This window comes from Lolium rigidum, chromosome 2 (genome assembly GCF_022539505.1).
Source record: "Lolium rigidum isolate FL_2022 chromosome 2, APGP_CSIRO_Lrig_0.1, whole genome shotgun sequence".
NCBI lineage: Eukaryota > Viridiplantae > Streptophyta > Magnoliopsida > Poales > Poaceae > Lolium > Lolium rigidum.
Window position 1 is genome coordinate 18,316,118 of NC_061509.1, and position 18,086 is coordinate 18,334,203.

General features: G+C 47.2%; 2 protein-coding genes across 2 annotated transcripts; both read left to right on the top strand.

The window, feature by feature from the left end:
- Positions 1-5,857: 5,857 nt before the first annotated feature.
- Positions 5,858-9,791, top strand: LOC124689286. The gene is made up of 7 exons (XM_047222841.1): positions 5,858-5,932; positions 6,033-6,102; positions 7,205-8,233; positions 8,339-8,401; positions 8,498-8,709; positions 9,102-9,205; positions 9,422-9,791. Exons 1-7 carry the CDS (start codon positions 5,858-5,860, stop codon positions 9,534-9,536), a joined length of 1,668 nt encoding a protein of 555 aa, XP_047078797.1. The 3' UTR covers positions 9,537-9,791.
- Positions 9,792-13,448: 3,657 nt separating this feature from the next.
- On the top strand, positions 13,449-17,605 carry LOC124686034. The gene is made up of 6 exons (XM_047220041.1): positions 13,449-13,560; positions 13,919-14,031; positions 14,119-14,192; positions 16,372-16,547; positions 16,641-16,803; positions 16,878-17,605. Exons 4-6 carry the CDS (start codon positions 16,444-16,446, stop codon positions 17,289-17,291), a joined length of 681 nt encoding a protein of 226 aa, XP_047075997.1. The 5' UTR covers positions 13,449-13,560; positions 13,919-14,031; positions 14,119-14,192; positions 16,372-16,443; the 3' UTR covers positions 17,292-17,605.
- The last annotated feature ends 481 nt before the right edge of the window (positions 17,606-18,086 follow it).

Genomic DNA, 18,086 nt, shown 5'->3' on the forward strand with positions numbered 1-18,086 from the left:
TTTATCTTTTTTATTCATGTCAAAAGGATGAAATCATAATTCTTTGGAACTCTATATGTTTACATACAAGGTATATATCTATATGTACTTGTGTTTGCACAGTTTTCTATTTAAAAAAATAAGAATTTGATTTTAAAAAAAAATCTGTCTCATCAAGCTTGTGGTCTCTTTTAGGTTTTGAGTCGGAGTGCAGTACTATGGAGCCAAGGTTTTTGGAAATCTAAGATTTTTTTGAAGTTTTAAAATCATCAAAAATTTATGTGCATGAACATGATTTCCATGAAAGTGCAACTTTTTTTTTGTCAAAACTCATAAAAACGTGCTTGTAAATGTTGGTCGAGTTAACCTAAAACTATGACGGCCTTAGCTACTCGCAGTCACGCGGCCTACTACGGTCGGGATTACTCGTAGTCGCACAACCTACTATTGGCCGCTGGAGTGGCCTGAGGGGCCGGCGCCTTTGTTGGAGCGCATCCGGGAGATGAACTCCTTGTGCCGCGCCCGTCGCCGAGCGACCTCTTCGTTCTGACGCCTGCGGCGTTCGACGAGCTCAGCCAAAGAGGAGTCCAAGTGGACTCTCTTGGCAGCTGCCTCCGCTGCCCCCTCCACTGACATGCGTACCAACGCCTCTGCCGCTTACAGGTCGACGTGGTAGAGGACCTTGTCCATAGCCGATGCCGCCACCGCTTCGTCCCTCGCGGCGATGGCCTCCTCCAGCTCGCGTTTCTACCGGTCGACCCGCGCGTGCTCAGGTACCCTCCGCGTGACCGCGTCAAGTTCGGAGCACATGTACACCCGCCTCATGGCGAGCGCATCGCTGCGAGCTTACGCCTCCGCTTTCACAGCCGGACGCCCGGACGGCGATTGGCGTTCCCAGGGAGGCTCTCGAACGACGCGACCAAAGCCCGCTGCTCGGCGTCGTATGGGAGGAACTCGATGTTGTCGTCGCTGTTGGCGATGGCCTGGATGACGGCGGCCGCGGGCGGGGGCCTTGGCAACGGAGGAGCCGCCGCAAGGGCGGCACTAGACGCCGCCATCTCCGACCTAGCCTCGGCGAGCTCCGCCATGGCCGCCGACCGCGCCTGTCTCTCCCCCGGCCGCTCTAGCGTCGGGGTGAACATGCGCCCTGTCGCCTCCGCCGCAGCCTCCACGTCGAGCTGCTCGGCCTGAAGGTCGTACGCGGCGAGCTGCTCCTCATCGAACGCCTCTGTCGCACGGACGGCGGCGAGGTATGCATCATCCGGTAGACGTGGCGGGCCATCTCAACAAGGCGATCCTAGGTGCGGTTGTGCTCGGCCATGGATAAATTCTAGGGTTAGGTTGAGGTGTGCCCGTCTCGCCCGCCGATATATAGCCACGGCGGGGCGGAAAACGCCGTTCGCACGCAGGTCGTATCTTGCGCGCGCGCCAAACGCTGGCGAAACGCGCCATTCTATTAACCGCGCGGGGAACCACCTCTCTCGCGCGGAATCGGTAATCGTGGGTGGTAGGCCTCGACGAAACGTAAAATCTCCATTACCTAGCTTGATGGTGTCAGCGGGGAAAATGCGTATGCGCCGCTAGGATACCCTGACGCAAACGGTCACTACGGCCCTTATGTTGTCCGCGGGCCGACGCAAAAAGACGCAGCCAATTTGGGTGTTCGTTTTGCGTCGGCCCGCTGTAAATGCTGTGAGACATTTCTTTATCATTTTTACACATGACACAAAAATGTTGGTTTTCAATGAAAATGAGCGTACACCTAAAATATCGACATGTATGCGCAAAATATTTATCCAATTTTTTAAACATTTCAAAATGTATTTTCAAATGGCAGCAGCATATGCATTGGGATCAAAAGTGTATTTCCGTATATATGAAAACAGGAGCGGTGCAACCCGGACCATGTCAGAGTGCTGGTACAGGATGGAGAAAGCAAACCGCTTAAACAACAGCTGGGTACCGCGTCGTACTGTAGCCCGTTTCGATCGATTGGGCTTCGATGCATACGATCAAGGTGGTTGGCTGGTCCTTGCTACGTATTGGTCCATGCATTTACCGAAGATTATAAAACCATGGATATGACGTCAGCCAAAGAAGCCAATGGCCTGATGTGTAAGAGATATAAAGAGCACCCTAGCTCGGGCGTACTTCCGAGTTTTCGAGGTATGTTACTCTTACTCCCCTATTAAGTGACGAGAGTCCAGTTAAAATCGTTTTTATATCCACCTTTGCAGTTATAAAACCGCAACCATCCACTCCATCGTCCCAAATCAGCTCGGGCGGACATGCAGCACCGCGCCGGCGGCCTTCCGATTTAGGCGCCAGCGGCCTCCTACTTCCCTAGCATCACGGGCCTCTCCTTGCCCTCCCGAGATCTCCTCTCGTCGCGGGTTTCCCATTGCCGTCACCTCCCACCGGTGGGCCGACGGCATTGGGTTAGATAACTAATTAATATACTCCATTCGGTCCAAATTACTTGTCGTAGATTTGTATATACGTGCATCCGATAGCTAACATACATCTATGTTTCCTAACAAATATTTAAAACCAAATAGTTTTCAAATCTTACATCTGATTAATATACTCCCTCTGATCCAAAGTATTTGTCATAAGTTTGTCTAGATATGCATGTAACTAGACACGTTTGTTATGTACATACATGCAAGCATATACAAATCTATGACAAGTAATTTGGATCGAAGGAAGAATCAACTCTATAAGCCGGTGTTTGGGTCTCACACATACTACTAGCTAAGCGTCATGACTCGGTGCAACTATTAGCAACTATCTACACAAGGAAATTAAAATCTTTCCTAACAAATATTTAAAACAAAATAGTTTTCTTTTCGCACAGCTGATCATTATACTCCGTCTGATCCAGAATACTTATTATAAATTTATCTGCATACGCATGTAACTTGACATGTATTTTTATGTTGATACATGCAAGTATATCCAAATCTGCGACGAGTAACTTGGACCGGAGAGAGTATCAACTTTGTACATCAGTGACTAGGTCTTATGGTCTTACACTTTTTTTTTTGATATGGGAGCAAACCCTAGCCTCTGCATGCAAAGGATGCACACAAATTTTTTTTTTGTTAGATTACTCGCAAAACCTTATAAGGGGAATACAAAGATCAATTCGATGACACCTTTATAGCGACAACTCGATAAACCTACAAGACTGATGAAAGGGGTGATCAAGAAGAAGGCCATATGCCCTGACCTCACACCAATGCACATCATCTCAAACCCCTGTGTCTCCCAAGACTCCTGTTGGCAGGTGAGAAGCACAAGCAGACCCTTCTACGGTTTCGGTCGAGTATTAGTGTGATGTGCTACATCATATCTATGGTAGGACGTGATGCCCATATCTATGGTAGGACGTGATGCCCATATGCATGCTTATCAATTATACAATATTACCTGCTATTACTTGCTCCTTGTTATTAAGTGCTATATTCACACCACCATGTTTATAAGAGGGAGATCAAGTGAAGCCATGAACCCGAGCCACTTTAAACCATGAGACACACCTTAAAAACTGCTTTACTTGCGCTTTTATTTTCCGCACTTTTTTTTTTTAAAAAATACATAATATATTGTTCACTTTACTTGCTTTGTTTATTTAAGTTTTGTAATACTTACACCCCGTCGATAATAAGTGTGCTGGAGCTGCGGACGGAGGACCACCTTGATGGGACCGCTTTGAACCCCGAGGCGCCAAGACCTTGTGCGCCGGTGCCGCTCCAGGGAAAGATATGATGGTGCGATAGAACGAAGAGGCGACGTCGAGCGAGTACGTGTTGCCGTTTCCACCATGGCGACCAGGTGGGTGTGGCGGCCATGGTGAGGGAGACCTGTCCACGGCAACAGTGACGGCGCCACTGCAAACGGGTTATCGACCATGGTGACCGCGTCCATGCGTACTTTTTAATCGATGCCGTGCCGACACGAAGCGAGAGTGCATGGGCCGATGCACGAGATGGCCAATGCTCCGGCCACTGCGTATACCATGCCTCCTAGCCAAGCAAGGGGGCCAGATCATGCGGGGTCAGAGGCGAGCAACCAGTTTTCTTCTCAGCAGTTCCCTTTCTAGTAGTTTTCATAGGGATCGTTTTCTCTGCGATTTCTGGGCATCATTTGGGCCACATGAGACGTTAGATTTTGCCTTGTGTACGGTCAAGATCTATCCGATCTGATGTTTTAACTTTTTTTATGTTGGTATAATTATAGATACTTTGCACATGAGGTTTCCATCGGGTCACACCATAATTCATTAGAGCATCTCCACTCGTCCCCCCGACGAGGCCCCCGGCGATCATTTTTTCCATCCGGACGGCGTAATTCGGCCCAGTCGCGCCCCCGGTTCCTCGTTTTCGTCCGGAATTGGGCCTAATTTCATCCGGCGATCCCACGCCATCCCCGGCCCCCCGGAGCGCTCGGGACTCCGGATGAGAGAAAATCGCGGGAAACCTTTGGTGGCCCCGACCTGTCGGCGACAATGGCATGGGTTTCTACGGCAATACCCTCGTCTTCCCCGATCTACGGCACAACCCTTGTCTTCCCGATCTACGGCAAGACCATCGTCGAACGAAAGATTTGAATTCCCAGTCAAATTATATATAGTTCGAATAAACATAATTATATATAGTTCGAATAAACATAAAAATTACATATAAAAACTTAAAAACAAACTAAAACTACTACTTCTTCCTAGATGGCCCCGCCTCATCGTCGTGGCGGCGGCGCTTCCGGCTCGTCACCTCCTCGTCGGAGGAAGGTGCCTTCGCCTCTGCGTCCTCCTCCTCCTCAGCCTGCTCCTCGGCTTCTTCCTCGGCCGGCTCCTCGGCCGGCTCCTCGGCCTGCTCCTCGGGCTGCTCCACGGCCGGCTCCACGGCCGGCTCCACGGCCTGCTCCACGGCCTCCTCCTCGTCCTCCTCCTCGTCGTCATCCCATTCTTCTTCGGCCGGACGGCGGGGGAATCGTCGTCCGCCGGACGATGCAACACGATCCCACCAATGCCGCCATCCCGGCGGCTCCCTCGCTGTCGGTGTCCGATGGCCACGACCAGTCGCTCATGGTTGACAGAAGATGGTGGACGAGAGAATAGATGAATGGCGCCGGCCGTTCGAAACCGTATATGTAGTTCTCTGGACGAAGAGAGCGGCGGTTGCTCTTCCTCGGAGTTCATGCTCCATTACGGCGGTTCTAATTTCGAGGCGACTTCGACCGTTCCCGACGAGGCGTTTAGGCTCTCCAGACCACTTCGCGGACCATTACGGCGGTTCAAAGCGATGAGGGCACTCCGACGGTTGCCCTTCCCGGCGACACCGTCGCTATGCACGCGGTGGGTGAAGTCGACCATGGGCTCGCCATCGGGAAAATGGGCCTCCCCAGGCCAAAAAATACATCCATCCGGCGCTAAATAGCGCCGGATTTCGGCCTGGGGAGCCCCAACGGCTGGGGATGCTCTTACCAAGAGCTGCAGATCCATCCACCACCTGTGACCAAACACTGAAATCCTACACCTCTACCCCCAAATTCAAACCCTCAAAAGCTTCTCTCCACCCAAAGATTTCAAAATCCATCGGTGGGTTTCGGATCCGATAGGGCGCTCCTCCGTGTGACAAAAAAGTGACCCTACTATTCACCTTGGGAGCCAGCCGCGCCCACCTCCGCTCGAATTCAAAAAAACCCCGCACGCATAAAACCCACCACCCCACCCGTCCCCCACCTCCTCTGCGCATCTCCATTTCAAAATCACGCCAACTTCGCGTCCCCCGCTCCCCACCCCATCCGCTCCGGCCCCAAACCCTAGGCGGCCTCCCGCCGGCGCCGGCCCAGATCCCTCCCCGTCCTCCGCGCTCCGATGGACCCCGCGGGGCTGCGCCCGTGCCCGCCGGATCCCGCCGGATCGGGCGCGCCGCCGCCGCAGACGGCCGAGGTGGGTTGGGCCTGTCCGCCCCCCCCCCCCCCCCACCTGCTTCTACTGTCTGCTTGCTGGGGGACTGCGGTGCTGACATCGTGGTGCGCCTTCTCTGCAGGAATTGAGCGCGAGGGCGGCCGGGAGCGGCGGCGCGTGCGGGGCGGCGGCTCCGGTGGTCGAATTGGGAGGTGGGTCCTCGGCGGTCCCGATCTGTGCTGGTCCCGTGCTTCTAGTCTAGCACATGCCCAACTGGAAGTATCGTAGCTTCGTTTCTATCTATCCGACCTTTCTCGTCGTGCTCGAGTCCTTAGTTGCCAGTCCCGAATTCGCCGGTAGAATTAGAATTCCAGATGGCGCGTTATGGTTACAGGTGTCCCGAAACAGATCTAAGCTAACGCCACTTGTGTTCCGCACATGAACGCATCCCTAGACGATTTTCTGTGCCTGTTAAGCAACAGCAGCCCGTTCTCATCTCAGATGTGTGAACCGGGCTACCTGTTAGAGCGGCCTTGCTGGCAACTGAATTTAGTGTTCTAGGAGGAGATGTGAATTGCTGGGCTGTCATTCCGCTTGAATCCGTAGCGTGAAGTCCTGCTTTCGTTCACCGACTGAACAGAAAACTGAGATGACGCGGTACACTGTAGTGTTTCAGGGCACAGATCTTAGTCTGCGAGTACATGGAGTTTTCACTAGCATTTTGTGTAGTTATATAGCTCGTCATTTTGTTTATGTTGCTTCTGTTTAAGGAATAATGGGGCAGAATAATCTTAGAACATTTCAACACATGCATCTATCAGATGTGTAAAACATGCTAGGGATGTAATCTGGATACCAATTTTGGTAACAATTGATTTGCTGTGGTATGAAAAGTTGATAAATCATGCATGATCTTTGGGTTTGAATTCCTTTTACCACAAGATGTTGAGAATCCATCCGTTTCTCACTATCTTTTTTTATATGTCATCAATACCATTTTGATTCCAATGTCTGGCCTCTTTGGACTTTAGAGTACTGCTCTTATTATCAATCTAGGACATACTCTCTAGTGGCTGAATAAAATGGAAGCATGCAATACTGTTCACTACTACAGCTCTATTCTAGCTTCAGTGGATTTAAACATGTTTTCTTCCCTCACATCGTCATAATGTTGTTGTGTTGTGCCCATGCCACGATTTATCTTGGCTGGATTTGCTTATGGAAACAACATACTCGTTTCTTTCTTGTGTTTGGTTACTTAATTTATTTTGTAGCTTAAGCTCACTCGTGCTTATCATTGCTTCTCTCTTGTAGATATGAGGGTGGGGATTTTGGAATCTTCAGATCAAATAAAAGGATGTTTGCATCCTGGTAATACCAAGGATATACCTCAATTTACTGTTGAAGGTGCCAGAAATTGTGAATATGAGGCCCCTTCATTGCCTCGGGCTGGTCCACTTCTTCAGTTAGAACCTGCTTGCCTGACCTTGGGTCGTTCTTCGGATGCAGTGTTGGCAGAAAATTTGCATGACACTGATCCTTTAGCACGTGGCAAAGAAAACATCAGGACAGACTTGCAACGTAAGCCTGATGCAAAGCAAAGTGAGAATAGGATCAGTGATGCACCCCTTGGATTGGATCTTAATACACTGGATCCTTCGGATCCGGCAGAGCTCAATCCCTTCTTTCCTTACAAGAAGCTGGGGCAGTCGAAAGTTAGTGATCCATCAGAATGTGGTAGTACAACTGGTGCTACCGGAGAAAGTGAGTCCCATAGAAAGTGGAGAGAAATGAAGCAGAATGGCTTCCTTTCTTCATCCCATGGAACTGCAGTAGCACCTAAGCCACGAGGTCGACCCCCCAAGCGGAAAAGGGACGATGAACTCAAGAGGAGCACTTTTACCCAGAATGAACAAACCAAGTTCACAAAGGTTGCTGCTCCTAGTGGCCTATTATCTGGGCTAAATCCTGGAATAATAAACCATGTAAGAAATAGCAAGCAAGTGCATTCCATAATAAAGGCAATGGTACGCTCCGAGGAGCTCGAGAATGCATGTCAGCCTGGTTTTGCTAGCCAGCAAGGTGAAAGAGGGAAAGAAGTTTCTGATAGAATTCAGGAGCAGAAGTATGCAGACAGTTTGATGAAGTGCCATTTTATGATGGAAGGTAATAATACAATGTTTCACCAAGGGCTGCCCACCACATCGAAGTTCCTCCCAGAGGGTGGTGACAATCTGAAATTGCAACTCTCATCAACAGTCACTATGGCTTCGGATGGGACATGCAGTACTTTAGCCGATGATGAATCTAAACATGACTACATGACTGTGCTATCTGTAAAGGGTATGCTCAATTGCTTAGCTCACTAATCATACATCCTGTGACTGTTGCACTAACTATTTATAGAAATATCCACATCTGACAGTTTTCTTGCCTTTCAATGACCAGCGGCAAGTGTTGCCTCTCAGTGGCTGGAGCTCCTACAGCAGGATATAAGAGGGCGGCTTGCTGGTAATACTTCTACAGTCTAATGAAAACTTTTTCAAAATATAATCCTAAGTTGTAACCTATGCATTCCACTTAATTATGCTTCCTTCATCCTTGAAGCTCTGAAGCGCAGTAGGAAGAGAGTCAGGAACGCTCTTCAAACTGAACTGCCACACCTGATATCAACAGAATTTTCATCTAACCAAGAGAATGAACCATCCATTGCTGGAGGTGGATCCACTGGAAAAACAGTTTCAGAAGCACATATTGCTCGGTGGAGGTCTCTTTTCGTTCAGATGGAAAGAACACTGCAGGAGGAGGGGAGGCAATTGGTGAGTTTATGCATAAGAATATTTTGTGATGTACTCCCTCCGGTCAGAAAAAATCGACGCGATGGGAATGCATAAGTAGCATAATGGCAGGCACACTCTCGCGTCGATTAAAGTTGACCGGAGGTAGTAACAAACATTGTGGTATTGGATTACTATTTATTCTCCTTTGATGTTCTTGATATCTAACAGATAGTCTAGATGCATTCTCATTAACTTTGATCAGCATAGATATCAAATTATGATGTTGATATTTATGCTTAATTTCATTTTTGTAACATCAGTCTAAAAACGGTTGGCATGTTATGCATAAGTATTATCTTTTGAACGAAAGCATGCATGCTCATTAAGCTGCTCCATTCCTGACCATGCCAATTACTTGAAACTTGTTGTAGGAAAATCGGATGAAGGAAGTGCAAGCAATGTTACTGAATTGTGATAAAGGGCTAACCCAAGTGACCCGTGAGGCTCCATCACTAGGCCCAATGGCCGAACTATGGTTAGTTCATCCACCACATTTGATCGCAAATAATTTTAACCCTTCTGAACTCATGTGTAAAGCCATCTGTTGATTTATGGAGTTAAGCCAACCGAACTATAAAAGAGCAAATGAACCACTAAGTTTCAGATATTTGCGGCAAACACAGTAAATTTCACTTCACCACTGCATCTGAATTTTGTGTTTTTCTTAACATCTGCCAATGTGTATGCGCAGGAAGCTGAAGAGCCCGGAGATTTCCGAGAGCGAGTGGGCAGTGCAAGCTGCCGCGGCGTCGATCTACTCGACCTGCAACCTGGTCATGAAAGCCGAGAACGTTTCATGCTTCTGATCTTCCAGACATTAGGATCTTGTCTGTCGCATTCTCCCCTATTTTCCTCTTACTGATCTTAACCTTGGCTTTGAGGTTTAGGTTCGGTTAGTTACCCATAATAGCCTAGGCAATCCTCTCATTTTTTCCCCAGTCATCTCCTTGTTGAGTATTGAGTGAAGTTGTGGTTTGTGCTGCTCCTTTAATGTAACGTGATGAAGCACCTGTGTGTGTGTGTCTGTTGTTACCAACTTACCAATTCTTTCACAGGCCTGTGAAATAACAAATTTGTTTGCGTAATTTCTTATGTCTCATCTTGTTTTTCTTTTCAATTTCTGTGGTTTCAGACTCTTCTTTGGTAATTCTGGCATAATTGAAAATTCTCAAAAATAAATGCTGAAAATTTCTCCAACTGAAATCAGAAGAAGTAGCTGCTGTTGTGTGGTCACTGGCAGGAGCTGGGCATTCCATCAGAAGTGAAACAGACTATGATCTGGAACATGATGGCGATCATTATTTATAATTCGACAAACTATACTTGATGAGCATTTTACAAATGGTACTTCGTCAATCCCACAATATAGATCGGTGATAGTACTGAGCATAGTAATGAAGTGGTTTAGGGTGAGCTCAAGAGCTAAGCAGCTACTACAGATCAGGGAGACAATCGGCCCCACAGATCAGTGAGACAGTTAGAAGGGAGTGGACCGTTGACCTAAGCGTGTGGCCCACCGGGCAGCCAAGCAGGGCACGTTTAAACCAGCGTCGCCGCCGCCCTGGCCGCGGCCGCCACCATCCCATGTCCGGCTCCCCCACCAGCCTTGCCGCGCTCCTCCGCCGCAACGCCGCCACCCCCGCCGTCGCGCTCCGCCTCTTCCTCCACCTCACCTCCGCCTCCTCCCCTCCTCCCGCCCACTCCACCTCCTTCCTCTCCCGCCTCCTCGCCGCCGACCCGTCCACCCACCACCTCCTCCCGCGCCTCCTCCGCCACATCCTCTCCCTCCCGGACCCCTCCCCGCCGCTCCTAGAGCTCCTCGCCGCCGCCACCTCCTCCCCGCGTCGGGTCCCGCTCGCCTTCTCCCTCTCCGTCCTCCGCTCCCTCCCCGCGCCGCCGCCCACCCCGGTCTACAACCGCCTCCTCCTCGCCGCGCTCAGCGAGTCCCGCCTCGACCTCGTCGAGTCGCTCTACAAGGACCTCCTCCTCTCCGGCGCCGCCCCGGACGTCTTCACCCGCAACATCCTGCTGCAGGCACTCTGCGCGGCCGGCCGCATGGACCTCGCGCGCAGGGTGTTCGACGGGATGCCCGCCCGCAACGACTTCAGCTTCGGGATCCTGGCGCGCGGGTACTGCCGCGCGGGGAGGACCACCGACGCGCTCCACCTGCTCGACGCCATGCCCAGGCTCAACCTCGTGGTCTGCAACACGGTGGTGGCCGGGTTCTGCCGGGAAGGCCGGGCGGACGAGGCCGAGAGGCTGGTGGACCGGATGCGCGCGCACGGGCTCGCGCCCAACGTCGTCACGTTCAACGGCCGGATCTCCGCGCTCTGCAGGGCCGGGCGGGTGCTGGACGCGTACCGGATATTCAACGACATGCAGGAGGCGTGGGAGCGGGGCCTGCCGCGGCCCGACCAGGTGACGTTCGACGTGATGCTCGGCGGCTTCTGCGACGCCGGGATGCTGGACGAGGCGAGGGTGCTGGTGGACATCATGAGGTGCGGCGGGTTCCTGCGGAAGGTCGAGAGTTACAACCGCTGGCTGTCGGGGTTGGTCAGGAACGGGAAGGTCGGTGAGGCGCAGGAGCTGCTCAGCGAGATGGCTCACGAGGGCGTCCAGCCTAATGGCTACACGTACAACATCATTGTCGATGGGCTGTGCAAGGAGGGCAAGGCGTTTGATGTCCGGAGGGTGGAGGATTTCGTGAGGAGTGGTTCGATGACGCCGGATGTTGTGACTTACACCAGTTTGCTCCGTGCTTATTGCTCCAAGGGCAAGACCGCCGCCGCCAATAGGATCCTTGGTGAGATGGCGCGGAAGGGGTTTGCCCCGAATTTGTTCACGTATAATGTTTTGCTGCAGAGTTTGTGGAAAGCTGGTAGGACTGCAGAGGTAGAGAGCTTGTTAGAGAGGATGAGTGAGAAAGGATATAGTCTGGATACAGCGAGCTGCAACATAATTATTGATGGACTGTGCAGAAGCAGTAAATTAGATATGGCTATGGACATTGTCGACGGAATGTGGAATGAAGGAAGCCTGGCTCTTGGCAGATTGGGTGGTTCGTTTGCAAGTTTAGTTAGTGATTCTTCCCTCGCCAAAAGATGTCTTCCTGACCGAATCACTTACTCAACTTTGATGAATGCATTGTGCAAAGAAGGAAGGTTTGATGAAGCAAGGAAGAAGTTAATTGAGATGATAGCAAAAGATATTTCTCCCGATTCGGTTATATATGATACCTTTATTCATGGGTACTGCAAGCATGGCAAGACCTCTTTGGCCATTAAGGTTCTGAGAGACATGGAAAAGAAAGGTTGCAATCCAAGCACAAGATCATACAACTTGTTGATTTGGGGATTTCAAGAAAAGCACAAGTCGGATGAGATTCTTGAATTGATGAGTGAGATGAAGGAGAAGGGGATTTCTTCTGACGTCATGACCTACAACAGCTTGATAAAATCCTTTTGTGAAAGAGGAATGGTGAACAAGGCAATGCCTTTGTTAGACGAAATGTTACAGAATGAAATAGTTCCTAATGTAACTTCTTTTGGCTTGTTAATTAAGGCCTTTTGCAAGCTTCCAGATTTCTCTGCAGCTCAGAGGGTATTTGATGCTGCTTTGAGTACATGTGGCCAGAAGGAAGTGCTCTATTGCTTAATGTGCACTGAGCTCTCCACTTATGCTCGATGGATAGAAGCCAAGAACATTCTAGAAATGGCACTTGAAATGAGAATTTCCATCCAAAGTTTCCCATATAAGCAGATAATTGTGGGGCTGTGTGGCATCACTGAGGCAGACCACGCTCATAGTCTACTCAAATTGTTTATAGCTAAGGGGCATTCATTTGATCCAGCAATATTCATGCCTGTCATAGATGCATTAAGTGAAAGGGGAAAGAAGCCGGATGCTGATATGCTCTCTGAAAAGATGATGGAAATGGCAGATCGTAATGATGGTAATGTTACTGTTTCTGGTGCGGTTACCCCCAGAAGTGGGAAGCATGAACATGATAAGTATCCTGAAAGTGATTGGCATGCTCTCCTGCACAGGTATCATCATGATCGATTTTTTTGTTTTCTGTTTGCTAGAATCTTCTTTTGTTAATTTGGTTGCAAGTTTCTGTGACGCTTAGAATGCAAACATCACATTAAATTTGATACAATAATCAAGGCACATGCACTGAGAAATCAGTAACACAAACTACTCTAACAAGATAGTGAAGTCCTCACTATTGCTGTTCCATTCTTTGACCTTAGCTGCAATGACTAACTTACATTGTTGATGCACAGAGATGACAGTGCTCGCACGATTATGAAAATTACCAATAGAGTGCGGACTGGATGGGGCCAAAGAGGCAATGTATACGGGCATAAACGGAAGCAGGATGACGACATTTATGTACTGGAGAACACTGGCTAAGTAAGTTTCTCATATTCTAGACAATAACATCGTGGAAGTTTGAGAAGCTGGTTCTGAAGGAAAGCATATGTTTTGCTTCAGTACACTGATTGCTAAGCATGTCAACATGATTCTAGTTTAGTGCAGGCTCTTTTCAATTATGTAAATACCTTTGTCGTGTCTGCAGTACCCAGGTTATTTCTGCTAGACAGTTGTTGGTTTGTACATTATTGAAACCCTAATTTTCCTTTTTACAAAATGGCTGGACCGTTGGAGAGAACAGGATAACCATTTTGAATTCTTGTTTTGCTGTGCAGGTGGGTTGTGATTAGTAAGAACGGCAACGCTATCTCATTCTTTTGCTAGCGTTTTAGACAAAGCTGATAGTTAAAGCCATTTCTGACGGGCCGTTGAGGAGACCTCATCCTATGTCTGGTAAGTTTTGCAATTAATCACTCACTTGATCATGTACTTTTTAACACTGTTTGGAAGCTCAAACTGTACCTGGTAACTCGTAAGCTAGTGGGTTACCTGGAATTGGTCCTTCAGGCTAGAATTCAGTAGTTATTGTTATGGACCCAGCCTCAGTTCACAAGCGATTAGATTTGTCAAGTTACTTTTTTGTATTGAGTTCATATGCATTCTTGAGAATTTAAATCACTCTATGAGTTTTGTATATAGATAATTGATGTACTATACTACTACTGTGATGTCTAACTTCTAGCTTGGTTTGTTTCTGTTGTCTTCGTAATCCTTCTGACTCTGGGGTTTGCATAATATTCCCTATTTTCAGGTACCCAATGAATGTATACAGATGTTAGACTATATATAGATTAGTTTTATCCCTTTAGGTCCGAGTGCTACTGATGAGAGACCAATTCTCCACACTGTTCTGAATGTTGATTGGTATGCTTGCATTACTATATGAAGTAGAGTTTGATTTGCACAGGTAATTTGTTCTGAACAGTCCATTTCTTGCCTATTGCTGTGTAGAGATTAACTGGTTATCTGATGACGAATGTTGTACACATCAGCATACCCCAATGTTGTTCCAGATCGCAAACTTGGTGAGCACTACTAACCTTATTTGAGCTACCAATTTTGTTTGTTTTGTATGCATTTTCATTCTTGAGTTTAACGTCTAGTACATGAGATGTTAGATACTCATGGAGTATATAATTAACAATTAGATCATGGCAAAAGTTCAGTTAATAGCCTCTGCTGTAGAAAATTCAAAGGATTTACAAAGAAATTTGGAGGATTCTAATCCTTACGAATATTTCTTACGTGCATTGTTTGATTTGTAGGATTACAATCCAGGAATTTTTCCTTAGGAATAATTTGCACTAGGTTTGATTTGAAAATTTACATCCACTCTAACCTCTTGTGAAGAATCCTATGTTTTTCCTTTGCACAGTCAATGTCCTTGCAATCCTGTAGTTACTTTTGGTAGAGAAGACATATTAGTGTAAATCAGATATTTTCACATTTAAATGTTCTTTCTTTAGAAAAAATAATAGACATTTGAGGCTTAATTTTTGTAAACGCACAATCTTTGGTAGAGAATAATAAAGACTGCGTTATTCCTTTTCTCTTCCTGCAGCAACTTAGGACTTGTTCTGTAGTACGTCAGCTAATTTGTACCAGTGAACCAACCAACGAACCAACCAAAGGAAACTAGAAGTCTAGGACTAAATTACTTCGACACTAGAGTCCACGTGGAAGTTAGCTAGACGTCCAACAGGTATATATAAACCAGGAGTATTTCCCCTTGGTCACTGCGTTGCGTGACAACTTGCTCTAGCAGCAGCCCCCCCCTGGTGTTGTTCCGTGTTGCAAACTTGCAAACTTGTTGAGTATCATACTAACCTGATTTGAGCTGCCAAATTCGTTTATTTTGTATGCATTTTCCTTTCTTAGACATGAGATGTTAGATATATAAATTCACAAGTACATTGTGAGAAAAGTTGAGTCCATAACCTCTGCCTGTAGAAACTGTAAAGAGACACTTAAGCCAGAAACCCCATATGCCGGAAACCCCATATGGAGCTCGCACTAAAGTCTGCCTATTTCTTAAAAAAATCAAATTAATTATTTTTGCACATAAAATAGTTGGAAAAATATACATGCACTTATACTTGTTTAGTATGCTCGTTTAAAAGTTTCATTGAATTATCTTTTTAGATGTGATCTACATAAAAAAGACAAACATGAGGACCAAAATTGAGTTTTTGAATTCCTATTTAGAGCCACATCTTTGCGTAACAAATGTTACACGTTCACAGAAATCATTGTTGATCGTTCTGTACCTTTAGGCAATTTTTTTTTGCTTTTAAATATGATTTTCGAATTTTCCAAAACAACGAGCTCAATAGAGCTCGAGCTCCATATGTCTGCACTCTTCTTTTTTGACCCGAAATATGTTTTTAGTGTAAATCAGATCCTGCTCTTATTGATACAATATTCATTTTAGCAAGTAATAAATTAGTAAGAGATATTTTGGGCCATTCATTTTAGCAAGTAGTAAATTAGTAAGAGATATTTTGAGCCTATAATGAATAGAAATATTTAAGGGTTACATATATTTAGAGCAGAATCTTTGGTAGAAATTAAAATAGGCTAGGCTGGTCCGTTTCTCGTTAGGCTGGCTATAGTGCTAGTATCTTAGGTAGTATCATGCATCTTAGACCCACAAAAATGCTGATATGGCATCTAATTAATGAGGAGAGACAAGATTAGAGTAATATACTAGGTGGATACTGTATCGTAGCGCACATTACGAGAAAAACTAATGCTAAATAGATCTTGTACACACATTTTGTATTGAGATTCTACAAAACAATAAATTTAGAAGATTATGATGCTACTCTATAATACCACCCACTATAGTGATAATATCATAGACAAGTATCATATGCATGATTTTACAATATGATACTATACACTATAACCAGCCTTAGAGCCAGATGGGAAAGAATTACTGTTTCCTGTGTGAGTAGTACTGCGCCAGCTAATTTGCAGCCGGCAAACCAACCAATGGAAACGAGAGCTGGTTTGCTTTGACATCTGAAGATACTACTATAAACTAGTAGTAGTAGTATATCTTCTTGGTCCTCACGTTGCGTGATACATTAGCTATGCCTGCTCCCCACCACCGCTCCTCTCTGACCACAAACAACTTCCTTTCTGCCAACCGCCATTGCAACTTGCTATAATTGGTCTGTACTTACACGTGCTTGTGTCCAGGCCATCGTCTACCTCAGCAAGGCAAAAGGGGAACGACGACGAGGAGCCTAGGGAAGATCTAGTCTATCAGGAATGGACATCGCCGGCCTCCCTTCCGACATACTCGTGGAGGTGACTGCCAGAATCGCCGGGGAGTCCACCACGCCCCTCAACGACATCGTCAGCCTCAGGCGATCGTAAGTGTCCAATCGCTCAATTCATTTCTGGTGTTCGTCCGTGACGTCGTGCCAAATACACTGCTACAGCCTGTGCGTCTATCCTCTCTGCAGGTGCAAGGTGTTCCGCGACGCGACGGCTGCGAGGGAGGTGGGGCGGTGCATGGCGGTGCAGAGGGAGTGGCGGCTGCACTGGTGGGACAAGGCTCGGTTCCTCTCGGTTCTCCGGCGGTGCGCGGCCAGCGGCAACCCTGACGCCTCCTACATCCTCGGACTGGTAACGTCTGCCCACGCACGTAATCATCATACAGAGTTGCTCCATCGTTCTAACCAACCCAGCTCCTTTGCCAGGAGGAAATCTGCAACCGGAGGAGAAAGGCGAGCGGGCTCCTGCACCTCCGGCGCGCCATGGAGCACGGCCACCCTGTTGCGGCATACACGATCGGCATGATCATGCTGCGTGATTCGCTCGACCTTGAAGGGATCGAGCAGGCGATGGAATATTTGGAGGGAGGCTCTGCATCAAGAATAAGGAGCAACATCAAGATTGCTTCCGTGCGGAGAGAGGCTGCGTCGGTCATGAGAAGGCTGACGATGCGCCGTTGGAAGAGGGCCGAGCCTGCGGCTCCCTGCACGGACCCGCTGTGCGGGAAGATGGAGGAGACGGCGGAAGCCTGGGACGAGGCTGACGACGAACAGAGGAGGTTCTGCAGCCGGATGTGTAGATGGAGACATGAGTATCGCAGATTTGTCGAGAGGATTTAACAATTCGATCCATTAGTAGGCTGTCTGCCACTCCGCCGGCAGTAATTTGTCGACAAAATTTAACTCGAAGCTTCTCCAATTATAGGATCTGCCATACCAATTTTTCTCGTTCAGTAGACTATGCCACTAAGAGATACTCCCGCTGGTTTGGCATTTCCCACACCATTCCCGGTGGTTAGGACGTGATATTTTCCTCACGGGTCAGGGTCACTGGCTTGTGTATGTTGTTTCGACTAGGATATGCTTGTATTTTGTGATACCATTGATTGTAGTAACAATTTTTTTGGGGTGTAGTATAAGGCTTAGTTAGTGTGGACAGAGATTTGACGCACATGGGCACCAATGAATCAGTGATCTTATATTTTTTCTAAAAGAAAAATCATATAGTCAATGATGTATCCCATAAACATGTAAAATATTAATTTTAAATACTTTATATTCTGAGCTACATAAAAATGACAAAAGTGTTGATCTGAGTAGTCATTTTCAAATCGCCCCAAAACATATTAGATTTTGTCATTTTTGTCTAGTAGCATAAAATAAAAGGAATTTCGGGTTGAGATTTTGCATGATCGTGAGATGTCTCGTTGATAATTTCCAGAATTATTTTCAGATTTTTTGATAACTTGAGAAAATTCATTTTACATTTAGAAAAAATGAAGAAAGCACTAGAGCTCGAGAGCTAAAAGCACTTTTCGTTAGTTTGGTTAAGACAATTTTATAGGGATTTTGAAGCATTCCATTAATTAGGATCTCCTCATTTAGTGATTGTTGGTGAGCTGTCAAAGCAGCTCG

Bases quoted from the DNA above. Each gene is read 5' to 3' on its own strand.
- LOC124689286 (XM_047222841.1), top strand. From the start codon at position 5,858: ATGGACCCCGCGGGGCTGCGCCCGTGCCCGCCGGATCCCGCCGGATCG. The intron at 5,933-6,032 runs GTGGGTTGGGCC...CCTTCTCTGCAG, and splicing joins CGCCGCCGCAGACGGCCGAG to GAATTGAGCGCGAGGGCGGC. The intron at 9,206-9,421 runs GTTAGTTCATCC...GTGTATGCGCAG, and splicing joins GGCCCAATGGCCGAACTATG to GAAGCTGAAGAGCCCGGAGA.
- LOC124686034 (XM_047220041.1), top strand. From the start codon at position 16,444: ATGGACATCGCCGGCCTCCCTTCCGACATACTCGTGGAGGTGACTGCC. The intron at 16,548-16,640 runs GTAAGTGTCCAA...TCCTCTCTGCAG, and splicing joins ATCGTCAGCCTCAGGCGATC to GTGCAAGGTGTTCCGCGACG. The intron at 16,804-16,877 runs GTAACGTCTGCC...CTCCTTTGCCAG, and splicing joins CCTCCTACATCCTCGGACTG to GAGGAAATCTGCAACCGGAG.